Below are 24,424 nucleotides of genomic sequence, written 5' to 3' on the forward strand. Positions count from 1 at the left end.
CAGATTAATCAAACCTTTTTCTAGCCAAGATGGCACATACAGTATTTTGGACACTTTTCCTTCTTTTCTTATCAAGTTTTCTCTAACAGCTGGAAGTGGTTGGAAGGGGCTGCCTTAAGAAGACCCCCTGCTCTTCTTTTGACAGCTGATAAAAAGAAAATAGGTCACGCTTTTCAAACTTATGTCCACCCTGCCCTTAATTACTGTCTCTGTAAACAAAGGCAACATCTGCGCAACCTCAGCCTGTTCAAACCTCCAGAATAACACAGGGAGAGCAACCTGCTCCTCAAGAATCTGTTACTTTGTGGGGCAGGCAGGGGCTGTTGGCTGCAATGCCCTTTCTCTTGGTGATTGTCTTTCTTCACGGTTTACAGAGGACACAGATTCAAGGAATAGATATGGAGAGGGGCTTTTGAAGAGAGGAGGGAAAAGTGAGAGACAGGCCCTGGTCATGCCTTCCGAATCCACTGATCCATTTCAGAACAGAATTAGGACTATGCAAAAAGTGTATTACCTTCTAGAACGCAGAGATTGCAGAGCCATATGGCAGCGTGTGCTGCATAATGCCTGGCTTTTCTTGAGAGAAAAAGTGGTACACAGCTTTTTAAAAAGTCAAACGAGCCCGAAGCAGGCTGTTCAGACGTGCTGCAGAACTGGGGGGAGCTGCAAAACTTCGTCACTACAAGTAATTAGAACATGAAGCTAGACTCTTTGGGGGCATTGTGTTTACGGGGTCCTTCACTTTAGTTTAAAAAAAAATCATATCTGGAGTGCCGAAAGATCCAGCTTTGTTTTGCAGTCTGCAGGGATCCAGAGAGACGGAATACTGTAATAAAGGAGCGATTTGTGAGAATAAACTTAAAACAATGCCTCTGTCCTAAGTTGGCTGGCGCTGTGCAAACGCCACCCGCCCAGACTTTGTGATGGGGTTAAAATAGTGACCCTCGGTTGGCAAGCACGGTGCAGAGCCAGTTCAGAGGGGGGTGCCCTCTGGGTGACACTGAATTACAAGACAGCAGCAAACGGCCGCTTACACGAGTATTTGTGTCAAGTCACGATTGTAGCATCTTACTTTGGACTATTACTGAGAGCAAATTCTGCGTCCTGATTCGCGGCTGCTGGGGTGGAGGTGGAGGGGGGCGCTTTCCCAGGCTCGGAGAGACAGCGCCTGCCTTTCCCCCGGACAAGGGGGACGCTGCATCTTTAAACTCGCTCTCTCCTTGACGTTTGATTCCAGTGTGTGTGGGGGGGGAAGGCGCTCTGAAATCTCAGCCAAGCTTTAAGCCTCCAGTCCCACCCTTCCCCTCGCCCATTGGAGGGCTCTCCCCGACAAAGCGAGGGCTCAGCATTCCCTCCCTGGGCTCTGGCTGGGCTGCCTGTCAGTCCTGGCCCAAGCCCTGCCCAGCCGGGCTAAGCTAGGTTGTTTGAGCAGCAAACCCACTCTGGACAGCTCCAGCTACCTAAACAGAAGACGTAAGAGGAGGAAAGCGCTAGGACATGGCGAGGGAACGGCGCTGGCCCGGCTGATAGAGACTGGTGATTCCCCCCCACCCCCACCCCTCACACACACACACACACACGCGCACACCCTTCCCCCTGCCCACACACACACACACACACACACAACTGAGAGGCCTTATTTTACCCCCCCCACCCCCCCAGCTCCGAGCATCCCGCCAGCCCAGCACCCCCATGGACTGAATGAAGACTGCCTACACCGCCTATCGATGCCTCACCAAAGAGCTGGATGCCTGCGCCATGAACCCGGAGATGACAATGGACAGCCTGGGCAGTTTGCACGGGGCAGCCAGCCATGAGCAGGATTTGCTGGGCAGCCCCAGCCCGCACCACCCCAGCCGCAGCGCCGGATCGCTACGGGTCCACCCTCCTCCTTCGCACCAGGACTTAGCTTCTGCCTCGTCCCGCTCGGCCATGGTGTCCAGCATGGCTTCCCTGCTCGACGGGGCAGGGGACTACCGCCCGGAGCTGTCCATCCCCCTCCACCATGCCATGAGCATGCCCTGTGACTCCTCGCCCCCTGGCATGGGCATGAGCAGCACCTACACCACTCTGACTCCTCTCCAGCCCCTGCCGCCCATCTCCACCGTCTCCGACAAGTTCCACCACCCCCATCACCACCCCCATGCCCACCACCCCCATCACCACCATCACCCCCATCAGCGCCTCTCCGGCAATGTCAGCGGGAGCTTCACCCTGATGAGGGACGAGCGGGGGCTGCCGGCCATGAACAACCTCTACAGCCCCTACAAGGAGATGCCCGGCATGGGGCAGAGCCTGTCCCCCTTGGCTGGCACCCCCCTGGGCAACGGATTGGGGTCCATCCACAACACCCAGCAGAGCCTCCATACCTATGGACCCCCCAGCCACGACAAGATGCTCAGCCCCAACTTTGATGCCCACACTGCCATGCTGGCCAGGGGTGAGCAGCACCTCTCCCGGGGGCTGGCTACCCCCCCTGCGGCCATGATGTCCCACTTAAACGGTATGCACCATCCTGGACACCCTGGCCATGCTCAGCCTCACGGGCCCGTGTTGGCTTCCAGCCGGGAAAGGCCGCCCTCCTCCTCCGGAGCTCAAGTTAACAACTCTGGGCAGTTAGAAGAGATCAACACCAAAGAAGTGGCCCAAAGGATCACTGCAGAGCTGAAGCGCTACAGCATCCCCCAGGCGATTTTTGCCCAGAGGGTGCTGTGCCGTTCTCAGGGGACCCTTTCAGACCTTCTAAGGAACCCTAAACCTTGGAGTAAGCTGAAATCTGGCAGGGAGACGTTCAGGAGAATGTGGAAATGGCTGCAGGAACCCGAGTTCCAGAGAATGTCAGCCTTAAGACTTGCAGGTGAGTTCTGGCACCCATAATACGATCTCTGTGCACATGCAAATAGACAAAGCGTCCCAGGGAAAGAGCCACTGAACAGTGTAGTGTGATGCTGCCGGTACAGGCTTTAGGCACAGCCTAGTGCTTGATGTATTCAAGGGGCTGTTTTTTTAAGGAGCTGCACGATGAGTAGATTGCCCTTGTCTTGGTTTAACGTCTCCCTTTAATAGTCTTAATCTGACTACTTCGAGCTACTGGGTGCTACCAGACTGGCTTGTCTGGTGGCACTGCTAAGAGGACAATGGTTTGGATGTTTTGTTTTCACCCTGCTCTGTAATCTTTACACATGATCTGGGCTAGAATAGTGCCGAGTTTTTGACATTTCCTATTGCACTTGGAAAATCCCCAGTACGCCCAGCAAAAGGCTCTTCAGTTTTGACCCACGATAAGGATGCATGGTAGGTACATTGCATCCTTATTTCTAGGGTAGATGTGTTTTGTTTTGTTTATTTCTCTCGGAAAACTTCCTTGGACATAACGAGAGGTCCCGGGGTGGTGTCGGATGTATTTTATCAATTTTAGGAAAGGAAAAAGCAACAGATCCTGGGAAATCTCTTATAAAGAATGACGCATTTTGTGAGGGGCAGTTTTAGAATAGCTGTTCTCCAGGCTTTGAGTGCTTCCGTTTGATATTTTTTACCCACAGCGCCAGTATCTTTCATTTCTGGTAGTAGTAGCTGTCGCATCAACGCATTTATTAGACAAATCACAAAATGTGTATTTCCTTTGCACGGCGGAGGTTGTGTGAATCATTTCCAAGTCTCCTAGATTCCTCAGTGAAAGGAAGCACATTAGGAGTGTGATACATTACGCGCCGAGAAATTAAGCTATAGATTATTGCATGCAAAAGTGTAAGGCTGCACTACCCTCTTTGCAGACACGGGCGCTTATTTTTGTACAGAGCAGAGAGCTGGATTTGAAGCCGAGGGAGAAGACAATCACACTTGGTACATTGTTCTAATGTGAGGTGAGCTGTTTTGTGCTCCCTCTGCTGTAATCAAAGAGAAGTACAACCCTCTATTGTTCTAAGATTACAAGAAATCGTCCATTAAGGTTGCTATTCGAGGGAGAGTGGGGGATAATAATACAGATGGTTGGAAAATAAATCGCTATCTGGAAAAGTGTACATGGGATTATGTATAGATGTTTCTTTGCTGGATATAGTGTGCAGTGGAGGAGCGAACCGATAGAATATTTATGCTTCAAAAAATAGACTTGTCAAGACTGGAAAAACCTATATTCTGGGGAGGGGGGGGAGATCTCTTTTCATACAGAGAGGAGAAAGTGACTGCCTAGAGGAACATCTGCAGTCCTTTCAGCATTGCTTTGGCTCTACATCTGGAAAGAAAGACATGCAGGCAAGAATTAACATATCTGCATTAATTGGAATTTGCTTCGCTGTCCCATCACATTTTAACATAATACATAAAATATTGGCAACCTGTTTTTGACACATACTAGCCCTTTACCACAAACTTGTTCCCATTATATAATAGTGTGTGTGGCTCGTTTTTATAATGTGACAGCTGCATATTTACAAATGCATTTTAGAAGGGATTTCTACTCTGACAACTACCTAGTTCACCTGTGGTTGGATTGATTCCAATCTGTACCAAGTAATCGTTTGGTATTATTGATTAGCAGAGGGCAAATAGGAAACAACCTTTCGGAAAGATTACTTTTTGCTTCAAAATCCACCCTCCATTTGTGCGCAGAGGGGGTCGTGGTGGTGGTTGTGTTTTCCTGGTTGTGTCAAATCCTGAGTGAAGTTCTTTCTGGAGCTTCTGATATGATTTCTTACTAATTATAATTATTGATTAATATTAATTGTTATTATTACCTACTACATCGTGGAAATAAACGCAAAAGGTAGGGGAAGTTGTGTGCCTTGTTGTTGTTAACAATGTCCCATTGAAACCTGGTGTGAGATTTGAAATCCTTTGTTTCTAATTGTGTGTGTGTGTAGTTGGCACACTTTCTAACAAAGCTATTTGGAAACACTATACAATGAAAGGCAAGTTCCACTCCCTTCCTCTTTTCTCATGCGGTCTTAGGGACAATTCATGTGTGAGAAGTCCAGAGTGAATAGATCTCTTCGGCCTATCTCAGTGGTCGGTGGGATTCTTGCAGTGCGTCTCTGGAAGTGGTGTAGCTGATATGGCAAGCTTTGTGTGAACCACGATTCCCCCCCCCCCCCCAAGTGCAACGTACAAAACAGAGAAGTTGGGGCTCTATTCCGATTCATTTAGAGATGCCGTTTGGAATTGGTCAGAGTTGCTAAATTTGCAGGATGAGGTCTGATCGTTCACTTGAAGTCCTGAATAAAGAAAAGAGGCATATAAAATATATTGCTCTTGAGAGGCGTTTAAATAGATGCATACAAGTATCCGGATTGTATCTAGTATCTAAAGTAAAGTGAGATTTTGCCATTTATTGTGTGGTTTTATTAGCAACAACAAGTGGGTCAAGGACTTCCTGTATATCATCGGAGACTATTGTTTCGGTCAATAGATCACACTCCTGTAGTAAGATATGCCGTAGCGGGGATTTGGGTGAGTAGCTATTATGTACTCGGTGTAGCTACAGGGGCTGGGGGCTGGGGGGAGAACAGAAGCCATCTCTCCATGCATTATTGATAGAAAACTCTGCACGCCCCACAACTGGAGATGCCAGCGTCACTTTGGTTTGGGTTAAACAGGCACAGACCCGGAGCCTCAGCTTTCGGATCTATATCCACCACTGAGGGCCTTGGAGATTTTCAGAGGGAAGGAGGCGGCCCAAAACCACCTGGGTACATTCATTTTTACAGCAGTGCTGTGGGCTTGGTTATTTTCCCCCCTTCAATTCCTATGGCCCCGTCTGGCCAGGGGAGGAGGGAAAGAGCACGGGACTGGGAAGGTGATTTTGTTCTTGACTTCGTAGGCTATTAAAAATTCATGGTATCTTCTCTAACACACCCAGGGCGAGAGGGGGTTGTGTATTTATCCCTCCGCCTTTTCAGCATTATGAATGTATCTCGCCGCAGAGTCTGTGTGTGTCTGCGGCGCTGGGATCCTGGAAGTAGAATCAATTCTGGGATCTTTTCGGAGGGAGGCTCTCAGGAGTGCGATGTACGTTTAATGTTACTAATCAAATTATGATGCCTTCGAAGCGGGAGAGATCACGCGTTAATGGTTTTCACCTTTGTGATACAATCACGTAGGCGCGCACACACGAAATTGAACGATTTTCAATTAGGGAAACATCACTAGTGAAGGCAGAGGAGATCTGCATACAGTAATGTGGTGACGAATATGCCAGTCGCCTTATCTACATCGGGGAAGAAAATTAAAACTAAAGCCAGTCATCTGCTATAAGAAAAGGAGGACTTGTGGCGCCTTAGAGACTAACACATTTATTTGAGCCTAAGCTTTCGTGGGCTACAGCTCACTTCATCGGATGCATGCAGTGAAAAGTACAGTCATGAATGCATCCGATGAAGTGAGCTGTAGCTCACAAAAGCTTAGGCTCAAATAAATTGGTTAGTCTCTAAGGTGACACAAGTCCTCCTTTTCTTTTTGCGGATACAGACTAACACGGCTGCTACTCTGAAACCTGTCATCTGCTTTTGCTTTCATGGGGGAGGGGTAACTTGCGGCGCTAATTCTAACATGCGACTTTTCCTTCAGTTAGCTCATTTAGGACATTGTCATTTCGATTAACATCCAGCGTGTCCCAGCCTCCGTCCCTCGACAAAAGAGTGCCGTTCGCGTGGCGGATGCACACGCCAGATCCCTGCAACTGGCGTTGTTTTCTCGGCCCAGTTAGACACACGGTCCCTTTGACACCAAAGGAAAGAGCAATCATGGTTAGGTGGCGAACTCCACAGTCCAGACCCTGTCCTGCTCCTGTTGAAGTCAGTGGGATTTCGGCTGCTTTCTGGGACGGCAGGCTTGGGCTGTAACTTTTCATATTTGAAGCCCTGTTAATTTATGTTAACCGCCCCCCTTCCAGCTAAACCCAGAGAGGGTAGAAAAGAAGTAAAGGGACACATCTAATAGTTGTTAATGATTATGGATAAGATTTCCTAATATTTTAACCTATTCCTATAATTACATTAGACAGAGAGTTCACATTTCTCTGCAGCTGTTTCAGTGAGAGAACAGACATTTATGAATGTGTGTGTGTGGACACACACAATCTCAGCTCTGGCTGCACATATGGGAATAGCCTTATGCCTGTATGTGTAGCCACATCTTATCCTATCATATCATATTGCAATATTCTATTATAACCAATGAAAAACATAATCCTGTACCTACGGTGTCAAGTCACTTGAGTCAATATGCACCTTGCGCCCTATAGAAACGTGCATTAACATTTGTACATAACCCAGACATACTTTTGCTTGATGGTCTGATCACATTAATAATTGAAGGGCTAGCTCACTACTGTCCTTGTCTTTTCGAGTCCCCTGTGAATCAATAACACCTTTCTAATATGCATTAGTGCTGGGTCCCTGAGAGCATTGAGGGTAGGAGAGAGAGAACACCACACGCGAAATAACCTGGGGAACAGGATCTCATAAAGCGAGAAGGCTCCAACATTTATTTTTATTCCAGTCTTTCCAACCATGTGGTTATGTCACTTTTCTCAAACAAATGTGTATATGGAGGGAGATCGATGCTGATAATGTTTAGAAGATTAAAAGAGCATTAATGCTGGCAACAGTAACATAAACGTGTGGACCCAGTTTTCATTGATCTGGAACCTGATCCGGCTTGTTTCCAGTAAAGCTGATGGCGCTGGCTTTCCCAGCACAAGACTCCCCTATCGTGTGTGTGTGTGTGTGTGTGTCGCAATCCTTCCCTCTCCCCATACCTTGCGAACCTTCCCAAAACATTGGCTGAGCAGATTGTGAAAGATAATGGCCAACATGGCGATTCACCCTACAAGCCACGTTTCGGTTCCCCGAGGGAGCCGATCCTGCAGCCCTGCGGGGAAGCAGGCTGCGGGTCGGGCCTCGGGTTCGCTCTCAGCTCTCCCCCAGGAGTGGTGCCAAGAGGCGACCATACGGCTGGGTGCTTTGCTTCGGTGCGGTACTAAGCTAGCAGAAGGACAGGCCGGCGTTAGAGGGGACGCTTTTCACTTGGACCAGTACAAAATGACCCCCGTGCCTGTCTCATCCTCCTAGGAGATGGCTCTCAGTGTGAAAGCTGCCAGCTCCGGACAGAAGCTGTCTGACACGGCGTCAGGCTAATGGGGACAGACTGAAGTGGGGCTTCCATCACCCCTCTTCCCAATGCCTTCTCTCAGCCCCCAAATCTGGACAGTTGCTGCGGTGCATGCGCAGTCGTTGCTTTCCCTAACTGTTTAAAAACTCTGCATACTATAAATGACTGTATGTACGTGATGTCCATGTACATACAGCAAGCCAGCCTTAAACTAGTCACAGGAGCTAACAAGGAGTGTGTGCTCTTAGACCAATACAGAGGGTTTTAAAAACTCCCTACACAGGTAAATTACACAGTAGACAGTTGCTCTCTGAGCAATAACAAACATTTTACACACTTCTAAATAATCGGCCTTCTTTTTGTTTTTCTACTTCTTTGTACTCATTTTTTCAAAGCTTCAATACAATCAAATATTTTGGGGGTAACGATCCGATGAACCACACAAAAGTTTCAGCGTTAAGAGTTTATTTGACATCCCTGTGTAGTCTAGCAGCGAGGGAATGGAAATTATTTCACTTCTTGACCCCAGAGGACTATGGCCTCTGAAAGCCCTACCCAAAATTGTGAATAAGGAGGAAATTCCAACTTTAAACTTGGATTTCTTTCTTTCTTTCTTTCTTTCTTTCTTTCTTTCTTTCTTTCTTTCTTTCTTTCTTTCTTTCTTTCTTTCTTTCTTTCTTTCTTTCTTTCTTTCTTTCTTTCAGGTTTAGGTAAAAATTTATACATTTGCTCTCTCTCTCTCTGTGTCGCACACTCACGCACAATACACACGTTCTTGCTATATAGTTCTTTCCACCCTTCTCCCAAAAATATTTCAGTTCAGAACAAAACCAGATGTATACAGTGGATCCGAGTTCGTTTGTTTGTGGCTAAGATGGAGCCTCAAAATGAGATGGATGGTGGGGTTTTGCGTTTGTTTGTTCGTTCGTTTGGTTTGTTTGTTTGTTTTGATAATTCGTTTTTAAGGGTATTTAGATCGCCATCTAAAGAATTTTGTGTTTTGAATTGGAAGTATCCAAGCATTATTTAAACAAAAAAAAAACCTTTACATATGACAAACTAAAACCAAACATAAAAACTCAGCAACGATAAATCTGTCTCCCCCCGATTCTCCTTCTAAATGGTGCTCTCCAGGTGTTTTTTCCCTCGTGGGTAGGTGGATAGCCTCTGGGACGGAGGGAGTTCTGCAAAGGACTTGTTTGTCGTTTCATTTTTGTGGCTTCCTGCACAGAATAGTTTGGCAAGTCCCTCAAGCCGTGGTTTTCAGCTGATCTGAGCCGGGCTCCCAGGCAGGTAAAGTCTGCTGGAAGATCCTAGCTAGCCGGGTGTAGAAGAGGGGAACGGCTTAGCCCAGACCTAGCCCCTGTACAATGTCCGATGAGAGGTGATGGGGCAAGGCAGCTTTGGATTTCCATCCGTGCCACCAGTGTGTTCCTGCCGCTTATCCTTCTCCAGTCGCATTACAGCATTGCCACCGGCTCTGGAGCTAGCTGCTGTCTGGAAATGCGAGTCTCCCCCAGCGCTGTCGGTGCAGGGAGGGGTCACCTCCACAGATCCGGGATGCTCTGTGAACCTGCAAAATCTCGGAGCGGATGGGAGCGGGCAGATGGGCTGGAAGATACAGATGGTCTATACTGTACTCTGGCTCCCCGGTAAAACCAGGGCGCGTTTACTCCCTGACCTCAGGTGGTAACAGTGAAACGCCCTTGATGGGTTTTGTGTGTGTGTGTGTAATATATTTAATTATTGCTTATACATCCAACCCCCTCCCTCCAGCAGCCCACTTTCTGTAACCGTGGCCTACGCATTTTGTTGCTTGCCTTTAGGGCATTGCAAGCAGGGAGCCCCACCGGTTCAGGGAGCTCGTTGAGGGCAGACCTTTCGTGCCAAGAGTGCCCTGTTTCACGCACATCCCATCCCAGCACCCATCCGTGCCATGTGCCCATCCAGCCTGGCGCCTGATTCTCCCGGGGAGAGGAGACCCGCGTAGGCAGGCCCGGAGAGAGTCCCAGCGGGGAAGGACCTTTGTAAATGACAGCGTCCTCCGGGGCGTGGATCTCCGGCCAGCCCGTGCGACTATGCAGCCTCGCTGCCTCAGCGTTTGCTTTTCCCTTCTCCTCTTTCTTCTTCTTTCCACCCTGACTTTCCCCTTGAAGGAGAGGAAGAACCCAAACGCTGCCCAGGTTACAGTAACACTGCGACCGCATGCCGTCCTCTTTCCTGCCAGGTCTATCAAATGTAGCTAAGCTGTGTTATCTTCCGGGAGAACCCCGTCCCTGCTCTCAGGTAACGCCAGCGGTGTGGCTCTTCCTAGTGTTTATTTTTTTCATGGATTATGAAGAGGTCGGTTGCTCATCTCCAACCGTTTCTGTACTTGAATTATCAGAATTGCTTAATAGCTTTATGGCCTTCCGTGCATAGTTTGATATCTATCTGCAGTGTTTGCCCAGCTCTTAAGAGATGTGTAAGAAGCTCAGGCGGTACAGATTTCAGTCATGATCTGGGATTTATGGAACATAAATATAGCTAAAGCTATACATAGATCTCTATGGGTCAAATCCCATTCATTTTGCAGCTGATTTTAATAAGGCCAAGATCTGGCTCCCATGTCTCCCTTAAGGAATTAGTTGTTCATCAAATGTTTTGAAGACACAAGAACATTATTTCCGTTGTCTCAGTGTGTGCGCATGTGTGTACAAATCTTTCCAAAAGGTTTCTATAGTGTGAGGTCCTATAAGGATTAAAAGGAGGAAGCTTGAGATAGTAATATTCTAAGGAAAGGCCAGAATCTCAAATAACAGTTGTCAGAATGTCTAAAAATAGACATAAGAGTTTATGCACCGCATTGCACACAAAGGGACCAGTTTGTAATGCCTACCAGGATACAACTCCCATTGTTTTCACTGGGAATTTTTTATTTCTAAGGCCTGCAGAATCAGGCCCAAAATATTAAAAGGGAAGACATATTTGTATTCATGCAGGGCTGCTCTATATCATTTTCGGATGAATTATTCTCAACAGGCAGGCAGACATTGTTTGGGTTATAAGCATACCTCTAAAGTAATTTAATCACACTTGGGCCTTAGCTTATGTAATCAAATATACATATTCTTTTTCCTGTAGGAAGAAAATAGTTTAAATGTATATAGTCTATATTTACGTTGGCAGCATGTCACAAATACTAATCATATGGAACCAGGAAAGGGAATGGGAACATGTCAGGAAAAAGAATCATACTTTTTGTAGAGGACAAAATAACTATATTTGTTTTTAATGAGGAAGGAATGTGCATTCCTGTGTATCCACCTCCCTTTTTCAGAGTGTGTTTATCATCTCAGTATGTAACGTAGGTGCTCCTGTCATTGATTAATTTCTGTTAATATTAAATTGATCAGGAACCTGCAATCCTTACTTAACCAAAAGTCCCACTGAAGCCAGTGGGACATTTGCCTGAATAAACAGTGCAGGATCAAGTCTTATGAATAATAAAATAGCCATTTGCAATTGGAGTCCTGCCTGTTGAGGACTGCTGGCTCAGGAGCGGCCAAAGTGCTGGTTCTACAGAGCTGCCCAGTAGCTTCCCCAGTCAGCTGGTTTTGGTTTGGATTCTTTAGACCCGCTTCTAATCTCCCTGACACAGAGTGAAGTAGCAGCAATGCTACTGAAGTCCATGGATTTACACTGGTGCAAAACAGGTAAGAGATCAGAGTTAGGCCCAGTACATTGGTTTGAATGCTCAGACCCTGACCCTGCTCTGTCTGAAGTCACTGGCAAAGCTTCCGTTCATTTCAGTGGGAGCAAGAGCAGGCTGTTTGTTTAGTGATTGTGCATTACTACCCTTTTTGAATTTTACTGATTTAAATGTACTTTCGGGCAGTGTTCGGAGGTGCCTGTGTTATTAATTAGTTAATTATGCCATTAAGTGAATGGCTAAAGTCAATTTGTTAAAAATAATAACAATAATAATAATGAATAATAATAATGACTCAAGCATGGCCTGTGTTGACTGTAGGTTCCAATGTTCCTATGTCCTTGGACCAGACTTTCACATTAAAGATAAGAGGGCAGCTTCAATCTGCTCCATTTTATGCACATTGATATGACCCTGGGACTTCTGCCCAGTTTCCAGTACAGCTCCCTCAACTTGCAAACTTCTCATCTCCCTGGTCTACACGGGAATTCTCTGAGTCTGTTAGAGAATCTGTTGTAAACACAGATCCATTGATTTGCATTTGTCAGAGAGGAAAGTTAAACCAGTGAAAAGAGAAGCTCTTTACTGTTTTATGCAGGGCCAGGGAAACCTTTTGTGTTGATCCTATTGATCCAATCTTTCCCTTTAAGGAAACCACATAGTTAAAGACCCCCCATTCAATAGATTTAGCCTTTCATGCTTGCAATATTCTTTTAAGTGGTCTCATCTAGGGTAGTATGGCAGCATTAAACCTGAGATCTAAACAAAAGGCAAGATAGAAAAATACAATGGGATTTTAAATATTAGAAAACTAAGGGCCCGTCCTGCAGCCTTTGCCCCAGTAAAACTTCCATTGAAGTCAATGTTGAAGTCAGTGGGAGTTCTGGCTGAGGAAGAACTCGAAGGGCCAAGCCCTAAAATATTTGCCAAAATGTGCAATTATTTCTCCTTCAGATATGTTAATTTTTATTGAGTCTTTAGTGTATTTACATGTACAAATATTCTTACAAATTGTAAGGTAGCCTTAATACATGTGTTTTTCACTTGTATTTCAATGACAATTGGTTTTTCAAATGTATGTCCAGGCCAGAATTTTGAACTGCTCTATTTAAGTATAGAATATATTGAAACCAATGGATTTGCAACCATTTGCATCAGCTGAGATCTCTTCCATACAGTTTTCATGTGGCATTTTGGGGGTAGATATGATGTTAGATGGGCCCTGGGAAGAGTCCATAGGATTGTAAGAATAAGATAATACAGGACATAGTACAGGAATGACTGCTACATTCCTTGGATAATACTAACGTGTTATGCTAATTCCAATAACTACAACCTGTGAAAGGCCCTTTTGCTTACCGCACTAATCTGCTAGATCAGCCTCACTAATTCTGTGGCCTTTTAACTGCATGAATAACAAATAAGGAGACATTCTGTTTTAATTCTCTATTTGATCTGGGCTTAATAGTGCAGTTCTTAAATTTTTGTCAGGATGAAAAATATTAATGATCCCTAGGTGAGTTAATGTATTTATCTGTTTAGGGAGTTCAAAGGGCAGAGTTCAACTATGGTTCAGGTTAATTGAACACAAAGCCATATCCTAATGTCTGTGTTGACTGCAAGGTACTAAAAGTCTGAATATTATCACTTAGAAGGTGCACCAAATCTCTGTTAAGCAAATACTGCACCAAACGTAAGGTAAGCAGACATATGAAGAATGCAATTAAAATGGCTCTCATTACAAAGTCTTAGGCAAGCTACCAAGCTCAACTTGGTTATGAAATGCCTGGTAAAACCTTTGAGTCCCCTTGGGTGAGAAGTGTTTTCTCATTGGAAAATTGCTTTATTGGTACCAGTGACCTGTAGAGCAGCTGCTGCAGCTTGGACTGAAAATCAGCTCTCAGAATAATGTGCTCCTATTAAAATGGATAAGACATTTGTTTACACAGTCAGGGCTTGCAGAAAGTGCAGTTAACCCCATCCAAATTGTTTACTGCTTTGAAAAGTCAATGGTCACAATTAGCCCTCGTGTACAAAAAATGATAGTTCACAAGGAGGGCAAAACACTGTGTAAGACCAATCCTGCACTCTTTAAATACTTCTGATTTTTCTGGGCTGATCAGCAAAGTGCTTGCATAACTTGTTTGCATTTCCTGATTGCTGAATCATGTTACTGATGATGAAACATTTTTGTACCTAAATGCCATCAGTGATTCATCTGTGCAAAATACTCCCACTGACCACTTTTTATTTATATTCACTTGATCACTGTGCATTTCAGCAAACATGAATGTGCAAACAGTGCTTTTATTTGGAATATAGTCTGGATAAATGCAGGATCAAGATAAAGACAAATATGCAAAAACTGCTGGAGACAGGCACTGAATTCTGAGCTACTATTTTCCCAGCAGAGGTGGAAGAGAGTCCCTTCCAGATCTGAACCATAGCACCACCTATTGGTGGCTTTATTGTCACACGAAAAACGCCACACCAGGTCAGACCAAGGGTCCATGGAGCCCAGTATCTGACAGTGGGCAGTCCCAGATGCTTCAGAGGGAATGAACAGAACAGGATAATTTCAAGTGATCCATCCTCCATTGTCCAGTTGCAGCTTCAAGCAGCAGGAGGTTCAGGGAAACCTGAGCATGGGGTTGCATCCCTGGCCATCCTGGCTAATAGCCGTTGATAGACCTATTCTCCATGAACTAATCTAATTATTTTTTTATCCTTGTTATATGTTTAGCCTTCACAACATCCCCAGGCAATGAGTTCCGCAGATTTCCGTATGTTGTGTGAGGAAGTACTTCCTTATGTTTTGTTTTAAACCTGCTGCCTACTAATTTTATTGGGTTACCTGCAGTTCTTGTGTTATGTGAAGGGGTATATAACACTTCCTTATTCACTTTCTCCCCACCAGGCATGATTTTATACACCTCTATCATACCCCCACTTAGTCATCTCTTTTCTAAGGTGAACCCATTCTCTTTAATCTCTCCTTGTATGGAAGCTGCTCCATACCCCTAATCACTTTCGTTGCCCTTCTCCAATTCTAATATATGTTTTTCGAGATGGGCTGGCTAGAACTGCATGCAGTATTCAAGGTGTGAGTGTACTTTGTATTTATATAGTGGCATTATGATATTTTCTGTTGTATTATCTGTACGCTGTTTATTTTCAGAAAGTGGGCCAAAAAAGTTAAGCACTTAAATCCATATTCAAGCACCTAAATAAAGGAAGTTTAATTTTCTAAGGTGCTGAGCATGCACAGCTTTGCATTGACTTTAACGGAAGCTATTAGTACTCAGCACCTTTGAAAGTTACTGAGGCCCAGATCCTCAAAGAGATTTAGGTGCCTAAATCCCATCGATTTCAGTGGGAGGAACATCTGGGCCTAGCAGCTTCCATTAAAATCAAAGGAAGCTGTGGATGCTCAACATCTCTGAAAATCAGGCCACTTTTAGATAGAGGCCTAAATAAGGACTAAGGTGACTGTAAGAATTCTGCTTTGAAAATCTTAGCCATGAACAACATTCACTGTATGCACAATTGCTAGCAAAATCTGTTCTATTCTGTTCTGGTTCTTAGACCACCCTCAACACCATGGTATCTGACCACCTTCCAGAGGTGCATTAAGAGATATGGCTAATATCTGTCATGTGTGGTTTGCTCTCACTTTCTCTTTCATGCTTTTCCCAAGGGAGAAATTGTGTGTGCTATGGCTTTTATTATCGTAGTTGTTGTTAAGTGATAGATAGACAGACTAGGGACTGAATGGCTAGGCAGCAGTTCTGCGGAAAAGGACCTAGGGGTGACAGTGGACGAGAAGCTGGATATGAGTCAGCAGTGTGCCCTTGTTGCCAAAAAGGCCAATGGCATTTTGGGATGTATAAGTAGGGGCATAGCAAGCAGATCGAGGGACGTGATCGTTCCCCTCTATTTGACATTGGTGAGGCCTCATCTGGAGTACTGTGTCCAGTTTGGGGCCCCACACTACAAGAAGGATGTGGATAAATTGGAGAGAGTCCAGCGAAGGGCAACAAAAATGATTAGGGGTCTGGAACACATGACTTATGAGGAGAGGCTGAGGGAGCTGGGATTGTTTAGCCTGCAGAAGAGAAGAATGAGGGGGGATTTGATAGCTGCTTTCAACTACCTGAAAGGGGGTTCCAAAGAGGATGGCTCTAGACTGTTCTCAATGGTAGCAGATGACAGAACGAGGAGTAATGGTCTCAAGTTGCAGTGGGGGAGGTTTAGATTGGATATTAGGAAAAACTTTTTCACTAAGAGGGTGGTGAAACACTGGAATGCGTTACCTAGGGAGGTGGTAGAATCTCCTTCCTTAGAGGTTTTTAAGGTCAGGCTTGACAAAGCCCTGGCTGGGATGATTTAACTGGGAATTGGTCCTGCTTCGAGCAGGGGGTTGGACTAGATGACCTTCAGGGGTCCCTTCCAACCCTGATATTCTATGATTCTATGTATATTGCTATTAGCAAAGGCAAGGTCAAAGAAGTGCATTGCATTGGGTACAGAAAGAGGTGAGGTTTGTGGTGGTACTTCGTTCCTGTGGAAGTTTGTTCCACAGTCTTGAACCAGCACCCAAGAAAGCTCTTCTTCCTCTTCTTTTATTATCTGCCTACCTGCTACATAGCTGCAGTGGTGATTTCCCCAAGATTGCTACTATGCTTTGTTGCTATATGGTAAAATCATTTATTTGTATGTAATGGGCAATATCATGGAACTTCTGTTACCAATATAAGATATTCACCAAGATTAGAAAATTCAATATGAATTTTTTAATCAACAAAGGAAGATTCATAGATTCATAGATATCAAGGTCAGAAGGGACCATCATGATCATCTAGTCTGACTTCCTGCAGAATGCAGGCCACAGAATCTCACCCACCCACTGATAACAGATAGAAGTTCATGACGTTAAATTAATTAAAAGCTAAGACATCTTAACAGCAATTACAGAGAAATTAGAGGAGCACACTGCGATACATAACAGCATTCTTTGGCAATATGAACTGAATGTCGTGAATGCCATTGCTGTGTGGAAGGCAAGTGTGTGCGTGTATTTCTTTGCACAGTAATACCGAGCTGTCACGGTTCCTCCCCCACTCTGAACTCTAGGGTACAGATGTGGGGACCTGCATGAAAAACCTCCTAAGCTTATCTTTACCAGCTTAGGTCAAAACTTCCCCAAGGTACAAAATATTACCCCCGTTATCCTTGGACTGGCCGCTACCACCACCAAACTAATACTGGTTACTGGGGAAGAGCTGTTTGGACGCGTCCTTCCCCCCAAAATACTTCCCAAAACCTTGCACCCCACTTCCTGGACAAGGTTTGGTAAAAAGCCTCACCAATTTGCCTAGGTGACTACAGACCCAGACCCTTGGATCTTAAGAACAATGAACAATCCTCCCAACACTTGCACTCCCCCTTTCCTGGGAAATGTTGGATAAAAAGCCTCACCAATTTGCATAGGTGACCACAGACCCAAACCCTTGGATCTGAAAACAATGAAAAAGCATTCAGTGTTTTACAAGAAGACTTTTAATAAAAAATAGAAGTAAATAGAAATAAAGAAATCCCCCCTGTAAAATCAGGATGGTAGATATCTTACAGGGTAATTAGATTCAAAAACATAGAGAACCCCTCTAGGCAAAACCTTAAGTTACAAAAAAGATACACAGACAGAAATAGTTATTCTATTCAGCACAATTCTTTTCTCAGCCATTTAAAGAAATCATAATCTAACACATACCTAGCTAGATTACTTACTAAAAGTTCTAAGACTCCATTCCTGTTCTGTCCCTGGCCAAGACGACTACAGACAGACACAGACCCTTTGTTTCTCTCCCTCCTCCCAGCTTTTGAAAGTATCTTGTCTCCTCATTGGTCATTTTGGTCAGGTGCCAGCGAGGTTACCTTTAGCTTCTTAACCCTTTACAGGTGAGAGGAGCTTTCCCCTGGCCAGGAGGGATTTCAAAGGGGTTTACCCTTCCCTTTATATTTATGACACGAGCATACAAATACTTTTTGCAACTGGATCTTCATGTTAATTTCAGTACCATGAACAGTTACAGCTTTGCAACCTTAAAAATATCAGGTCAGTGTTCTTCCCAAGAGACCATGTGGGGTAAGAGCTGGGCCAGCATGCGACTGTGGGGCCCCAGATCTGCATGTTCCTGCAGACCAGAGGGCTGAGTCCTAGAGGCTCTTTCTTCTCTCTGGGATGTTGCTAAGTAGGCCCTTTGAGGGCGAGTTTAATAAAGAACTAGAAAGGGGTGAGGAATGCTGGTTAGGATACTGGGACATCTTTCTTATTTAGATAAGGAGAAACCTGTTGGTGCAATTTCTAGGACACACACAGACATTTATATTTATTTCACTGCCTTCAGCAGTAAGAATAAGAATATAGTTTTGCTATAACTTCCTTATCCTCTCTAGATGGTCTTTGAATGCATCATGATTCACTGTTCATTGGTGCATTTTTACCATCTATGTCAGCATGTCTGTCTATATTTTAGCTAAATTTTAAGGGATTTGTGGGACTATATATTTTATTTTCTGTAGATGTAGCTCAAAATTAAGAAGTAACAACATATATAAATGTTAAAGGAAATACATTAAATATTTGTAAATAGTATAAGTTTGTAATAATAATCTCTTGAATTATATTTTTAATGTTGAACTAAATATCTCAGTTCTTCTAAACTGTTTTGAAGGTGCTTAGTGGCTCTAAATGTTAGAAGTAGTCTCACCAGATATGGATTGGTGGGTAGTACCTGCCATCCATGTAAGAAATTGTGTTGCCATGTGATAAATTGCATTTATCATGTGCCAGCTTTTTAAAGTCCTACCTTATTGCTCCATCTGATCCCCAAATACACTGATCACAGTTCTGCTCTCCTTATAAAAACACACTGATCACAATTCTGCTATCCTTTTAATTGAAGGTCATCTCTGTTAACCAATGAGTTTTTGTCAGTCTCTTGATTGGTTGCTCAATGAAGGTCTGACTCTAATTTTCATTAGATGTATTTCTATCTCCCTCTCTCTCCTTTTGTTTAAAAAAATCACTCTCTGTATTTTTTTTCACTCTGGTTATTTCTGGTCTCTGTGTCTTCATTAGATATTTTTCTCAGTCACTCTTCTCTTCTTCCTGACCACTAGCATTCCAGCTGAACTTCTAGAGCTCTAATGTTCTAAAGTAGAATCCTAGAATATCAGGGTTGGAAGGGACTTCAGGAGGTCATCTAGTCCAACCCCTGCTCTAAGCAGGACTGATCCTCAATTTTTGCCCCAGATCCCTAAATGGCCCCTGCAAGGTTTGAACTCACAACCCTGGGTTTAGCAGGCCAATGCTCAAACCACTGAGCTATCCCTCCTTTGCCCATCCCTAATTCACATTCAGAAAACTTGTAAAAAGAGAACAAAAGTGTTCTTTGGCAGTCACTCTCTATTGTCTTTCTCCCCTTGTTCTTCATGAGGCCAGGTAGGCTTGACTAAGACTTATACTGCTTCAGAGTGCCTGTAGGTGCACTCAGAGAAGCACAACTATTGGTGGTCCTTGCTACACTTTCGGAAAAGATATAATATGTGTGGCCCTCAGCCGCAAACTGGAGGTCATGCCTCCATCCTTTCCAGACACACATCACTCAGCTATGGTCAGCCTCCCCCCCGCACCCTCCTCTGGGGCATCTATCTCTAGTACTAGCAGGCCCCTCCTTGGTTCAGAGAGACGAGCAGGTCTTTTATGGCTGCCTTCAGAATGAAAGCTGTTAGGGTGGAGAGGGCACCTCTAGCACAAAGGCAGTCATAAGTGGGACATGAATATGTTGAGACAACATTAGGTTTGTGTGTACTAGATGTTACCTTTTTCTCCCCGGTGAAAGATCCTGGTGTGCAGTCCCGCTCCTGCATCCTTTTCCACACAAACTTCTCATTGATTTCTGGGTGAGTTTTGCATGCAGGATTCTGCTCCTCTCTCAGGTGGATTCAGTAATAAGGCAAAATATTCAGGAGTCAACCAGCGATTGCATTGATTCTGAAGGAAAATGCAAAAGAAAAAAGCCATTAGGGTAAAAAAAAGCACAAAAATCAAGCAATTCCATTGTGAAAAAGTGGGTTCAAAATACTGGTGAAGTGCACAGCTGAAAATGTGTTGGGCTAGCACTGGATTCAGGCTGTTTTTTACAATCCACATTACCTTTTAGACCAAAATTGTCTCTAAATAACTGAGGAATGTATTGATGAGCTGAGCATGATTTTTTTCAGCAGATCCCCTCTTGTCATATGGAGAGAAAAAAAGCTAAGGGGCTGGACTGAGCCATTAGGCTCAGCCCGGAGTCAGGGATGGTGCAAAGGAGAGGAAGAGGTGCTCTAGGAAGGGATGGTTCTGCAGAGAGACAATTCCTCCCCTGCTCCTCCTTCCTCTGGGAGGGGGGAAGTTACTACATCCCTTTCTGGAGGTGCAGATTACTCTCCACTCTACTCCCCTCTCTACCCCTCTTTGCCCCCACAACTCACTTGCTCACAGTCAGATGTATGAGCTAGGGTGACCAGATGTCCCGATATTATAGGGACAGTCCTGATATTCGGGTCTTTGTCTTATATAGGCACCTATTAACCCCCACATCCTGTCCCCATTTTTCACACTTGCTGTCTGGTCACTCTCATATGAGCAGGCCCTGTTGGTCCCCTCAGTAGCAAAAAGCTACAATCTGACTGAGTTGGCCTTCCTCAGCTGAGAAAGGTCCCCTCCCCAACCATCCTTAGCAAGGGCTGGAGACAATCTACATAGGCCCTGAATAGAAAGAATCATAGAATCATAGAATCATAGAATATCAGGGTTGGAAGGGACCCCTGAAGGTCATCTAGTCCAACCCCCTGCTCGAAGCAGGACCAATTCCCAGTTAAATCATCCCAGCCAGGGCTTTGTCAAGCCTGACCTTAAAAACCTCTAAGGAAGGAGATTCTACCACCTCCCTAGGTAACGCGTTCCAGTGTTTCACCACCCTCTTAGTGAAAAAGTTTTTCCTAATATCCAATCTAAACCTCCCCCACTGCAACTTGAGACCATTACTCCTCGTTCTGTCATCTGCTACCATTGAGAACAGTCTAAAGCCATCCTCTGTGGAACCCCCTTTCAGGTAGTTGAAAGCAGCTATCAAATCCCCCCTCATTCTTCTCTTCTGCAGACTAAACAATCCCAGCTCCCTCAGCCTCTCCTCATAAGTCATGTGTTCCAGACCCCTAATCATTTTTGTTGCCCTTCGCTGGACTCTCTCCAATTTATCCACATCCTTCTTGTAGTGTGGGGCCCAAAACTGGACACAGTACTCCAGATGAGGCCTCACCAATGTCGAATAGAGGGGAACGATCACGTCCCTCAATCTGCTCGCTATGCCCCTACTTATACATCCCAAAATGCCATTGGCCTTCTTGGCAACAAGGGCACACTGCTGACTCATATCCAGCTTCTCGTCCACTGTCACCCCTAGGTCCTTTTCCGCAGAACTGCTGCCTAGCCATTCGGTCCCTAGTCTGTAGCGGTGCATTGGATTCTTCCATCCTAAGTGCAGGACCCTGCACTTATCCTTATTGAACCTCATCAGATTTCTTTTGGCCCAATCCTCCAATTTGTCTAGGTCCTTCTGTATCCTATCCCTCCCCTCCAGCGTATCTACCACTCCTCCCAGTTTAGTATCATCCGCAAATTTGCTGAGAGTGCAATCCACACCATCCTCCAGATCATTTATGAAGACTCTCAGTGACTTCGGATCAGGCCTATAAATGGCTTAGTTGCTGACCATAAAAGTTTTCTGGTCCAAAAATTACACATAAGGACTCAAATGCACAAAAGTCCACTAGTCCCCATTGTATCCCATTAATATGAGCCGTTCCGAGTAAGTCATTATTATTTCTTATCAATTATGAATCACAATCTCTGGAAAACATAGGACTAGGGATCTGGAGATCTAAGTACTGCTCCCACCACTGACTTCCTGCGTAACCTTTGGCTGGTCTCAGTTTTCCCTTGAGTATAACAGAATTATATTCACTTCATGGAGGTGTTGGGAAGGCCTAATTCTCTGCTGATTCCAGAGTGTTCTGAGACCTTCTAGTGAGTACAGAGGGCAAAGTCATTAATAATTAGCAATAATGAACATGGTTTGAACCTACTGTGCTGAATGGCACAAAATTACTCTTGATTTTATTTAGTAAATGTAGCATGAAAATCTGAACAAACATGGTGAGCTCCTTCCTCATTTGTGCCCCGTGAACATGGCATTCAGCTAAGAGAGGAAAGCTACAGCAAAGATGTTTGACCTCAGCTCCCCCGGTCCTGAGGCCAGTTCTGTGCCAGCCCTGCCATAATTGTGATCAGCTTTAGGGCGAATTGACCCATGATAAGAAATAAATTCAAAATGTAATTAGTCAAATTCAATCACCAAACTTTTTTGTTTAATTGAGAGATGGTTTCCATGACTTACAGTAAATGTGTTACTGTCTTCAATTTGTAAGTTTTATTTGATTTATTTTAGGCCTGCTTGCAATGTGCTGTTAAAGCGGAATCTGCTATACAATCTACCTGAAGAATTGTAACTCAGGAACAGATTGGTGCATCAATTAATTGTACAGAGCTATACAATGGATAGCACCAATTCTTACATTCAGAATGATGAAAGAGTTTTGAATGCAGCTACCTTTAGAAGGTTCTACCAGTACGCCAAAGCATTTTAGTATTCCAAACCAGGGGTAATACATTTTTAATAAGTAGAGGGCAAGTTACCTGCCCAGTGTCAGGCTTGAGTAACAGGTGTATAAATGTATTAGGGGCAGGGTCCTTGCCAGGACGCAGAGCGGAGCTGCTCTGTGGAGCCTACACGAGTCCAAGCTTGAGGCTCAAAACCACTCAGTGGGAAGGATGACACTTAAATAATCTTGTACCCACACCACACCTCAACTTATGCTTGCATTAGAGTGTAATAAATGGGCCCAATCATTATTGTTGTTGTTGTATATTACATTATTGCTTAGACACCCCAGTCAGGGATCAGCACCCTATTATAATAGGTGTTGTACACACATATAGTAAAGAATAGTCCCTACCCCCAAGAATAACAATCTAATCTAATCTAATCTTTAAATTATAGGTCATATTTATAAGGGACCTATCACTGAGCTACCTTGAGACTTGCTAAACACAGCACATGGACTTAAAGAAAGAAACACCTCAACATCTTCCTTTTCTTCTCTTTCTTCCTTCCATCCTTTCTTTTGTTAATATTAACAAAACAGTTAATATTTTAAAAGAAGCTGAAAGGGGAGGAGAATAGTCTTTATGAATATATTTTAATACAAGAGACGAATACATTTAGGATCTGATCTGAGGCCCATTAAAATCAATGGGAGCCTATCCACTGGATTTTAGTGGACCTTGGAACAGGCCAATAATAAATAAAAGTGTAATTTCTATGGAGTGAAGTACCTTTCTAAAATTATTAATAACGTTAACAAGGTGCTGACTATTAGATTTAATTGCTAATCACTTTAGAACTGGCTTTGTTGCTGAGATTCCAAATATCGAAAGGGTGGCAAACACCGAGGGTAGAGAGGAATTATTTCACGTGGTCCAAGGTGTAGTTGGGATCCTTGAGATGAAATGAAGAAAGGGAAAATTTAGGCTATCAGGACAATTTTCCTGATAATGAGATCTCTGAGGCTGTGGGAAGTCTCCCAGCCTGGGTTAACAGGCTCATGCTACAGGGGCTCAAGATAGCGTGGTAAAAATAGCAATATGAATGTTCTAGCTTTGGCTGGAACTGAGGGTCTCAAGTCTACCTGTCCCTCTGTGCTTGAGATCCTGAACTCCAGCCCAAGCCAGAACAGCCACATTGCTATTTTTACCGTGCTACCTGGAACAATGCTAGCACAAGTCTGATAATCTGCACTGGGAGACTTGCATCCAGCTGCAGTATAAGATATACCCACCTGGGGCAGTGATGGAATCCCCATATATTGGGGCATTTGAAAATAGCCTGGGAAAAGCACTAGAAAATATACCATAGGAACATTCCTACACTGGCATGGGGATTTGGTTAGGTGACCTAAGAGATCTTTCCAATCCATAAAGTCCATTGCCTGATCTTCCCTGAAATAACAGAATCCACACTGGATACTGCATTTTCATTTGTGTGTATTTGATCATGATGGACAAGTGCCTTTAAAGGGCATTCATAAGGATTAAAAAAAAGTCAAGCATGTTTAATGTATGTGTAGCTGACGGAAATAAGCAGATAAACATGTACACGCTGCACACCCTTACAATGTGTTTATTTGTGTCTTCATTCAAATTGTTTCTTGTTACATAATGGGTTTGTACACAGTGGAGTACTTAACCTACTTTATATTGATCTCAATTGCTCTCATTTGTGCATACTTAATTCAGAGAGATAATCAAATTGATTTCTGAGGCCTACTTTTTAAGAGATTGTACTAACACAGACATACAAGAGGTGCCCTAACTAAATTATATCAAAAGAAAAACATTTTAAATCTTTGGAAATTGTTTTGATGGTCATTTCATTGTGTTTAGTATTACTAACATAA

General features: G+C 44.2%; 1 protein-coding gene across 1 annotated transcript in view; it reads left to right on the forward strand.

Annotated features, from left to right (window-relative positions):
- Positions 1 to 1,497: 1,497 nt before the first annotated feature.
- Positions 1,498 to 24,424, forward strand: part of ONECUT2 (one cut homeobox 2) — a 48,820-nt gene continuing 25,893 nt past the window's right edge. The window contains exon 1 of the mRNA XM_073343611.1: positions 1,498 to 2,857. Within this exon, the coding sequence (XP_073199712.1) occupies positions 1,702 to 2,857 (1,156 nt within the window). The 5' untranslated portion in view covers positions 1,498 to 1,701. The remainder of the gene's footprint in view (positions 2,858 to 24,424) is intronic.

Source organism: Lepidochelys kempii, chromosome 5 (genome assembly GCF_965140265.1).
Source record: "Lepidochelys kempii isolate rLepKem1 chromosome 5, rLepKem1.hap2, whole genome shotgun sequence".
In the NCBI taxonomy this organism is placed as follows: Eukaryota; Metazoa; Chordata; order Testudines; family Cheloniidae; genus Lepidochelys; species Lepidochelys kempii.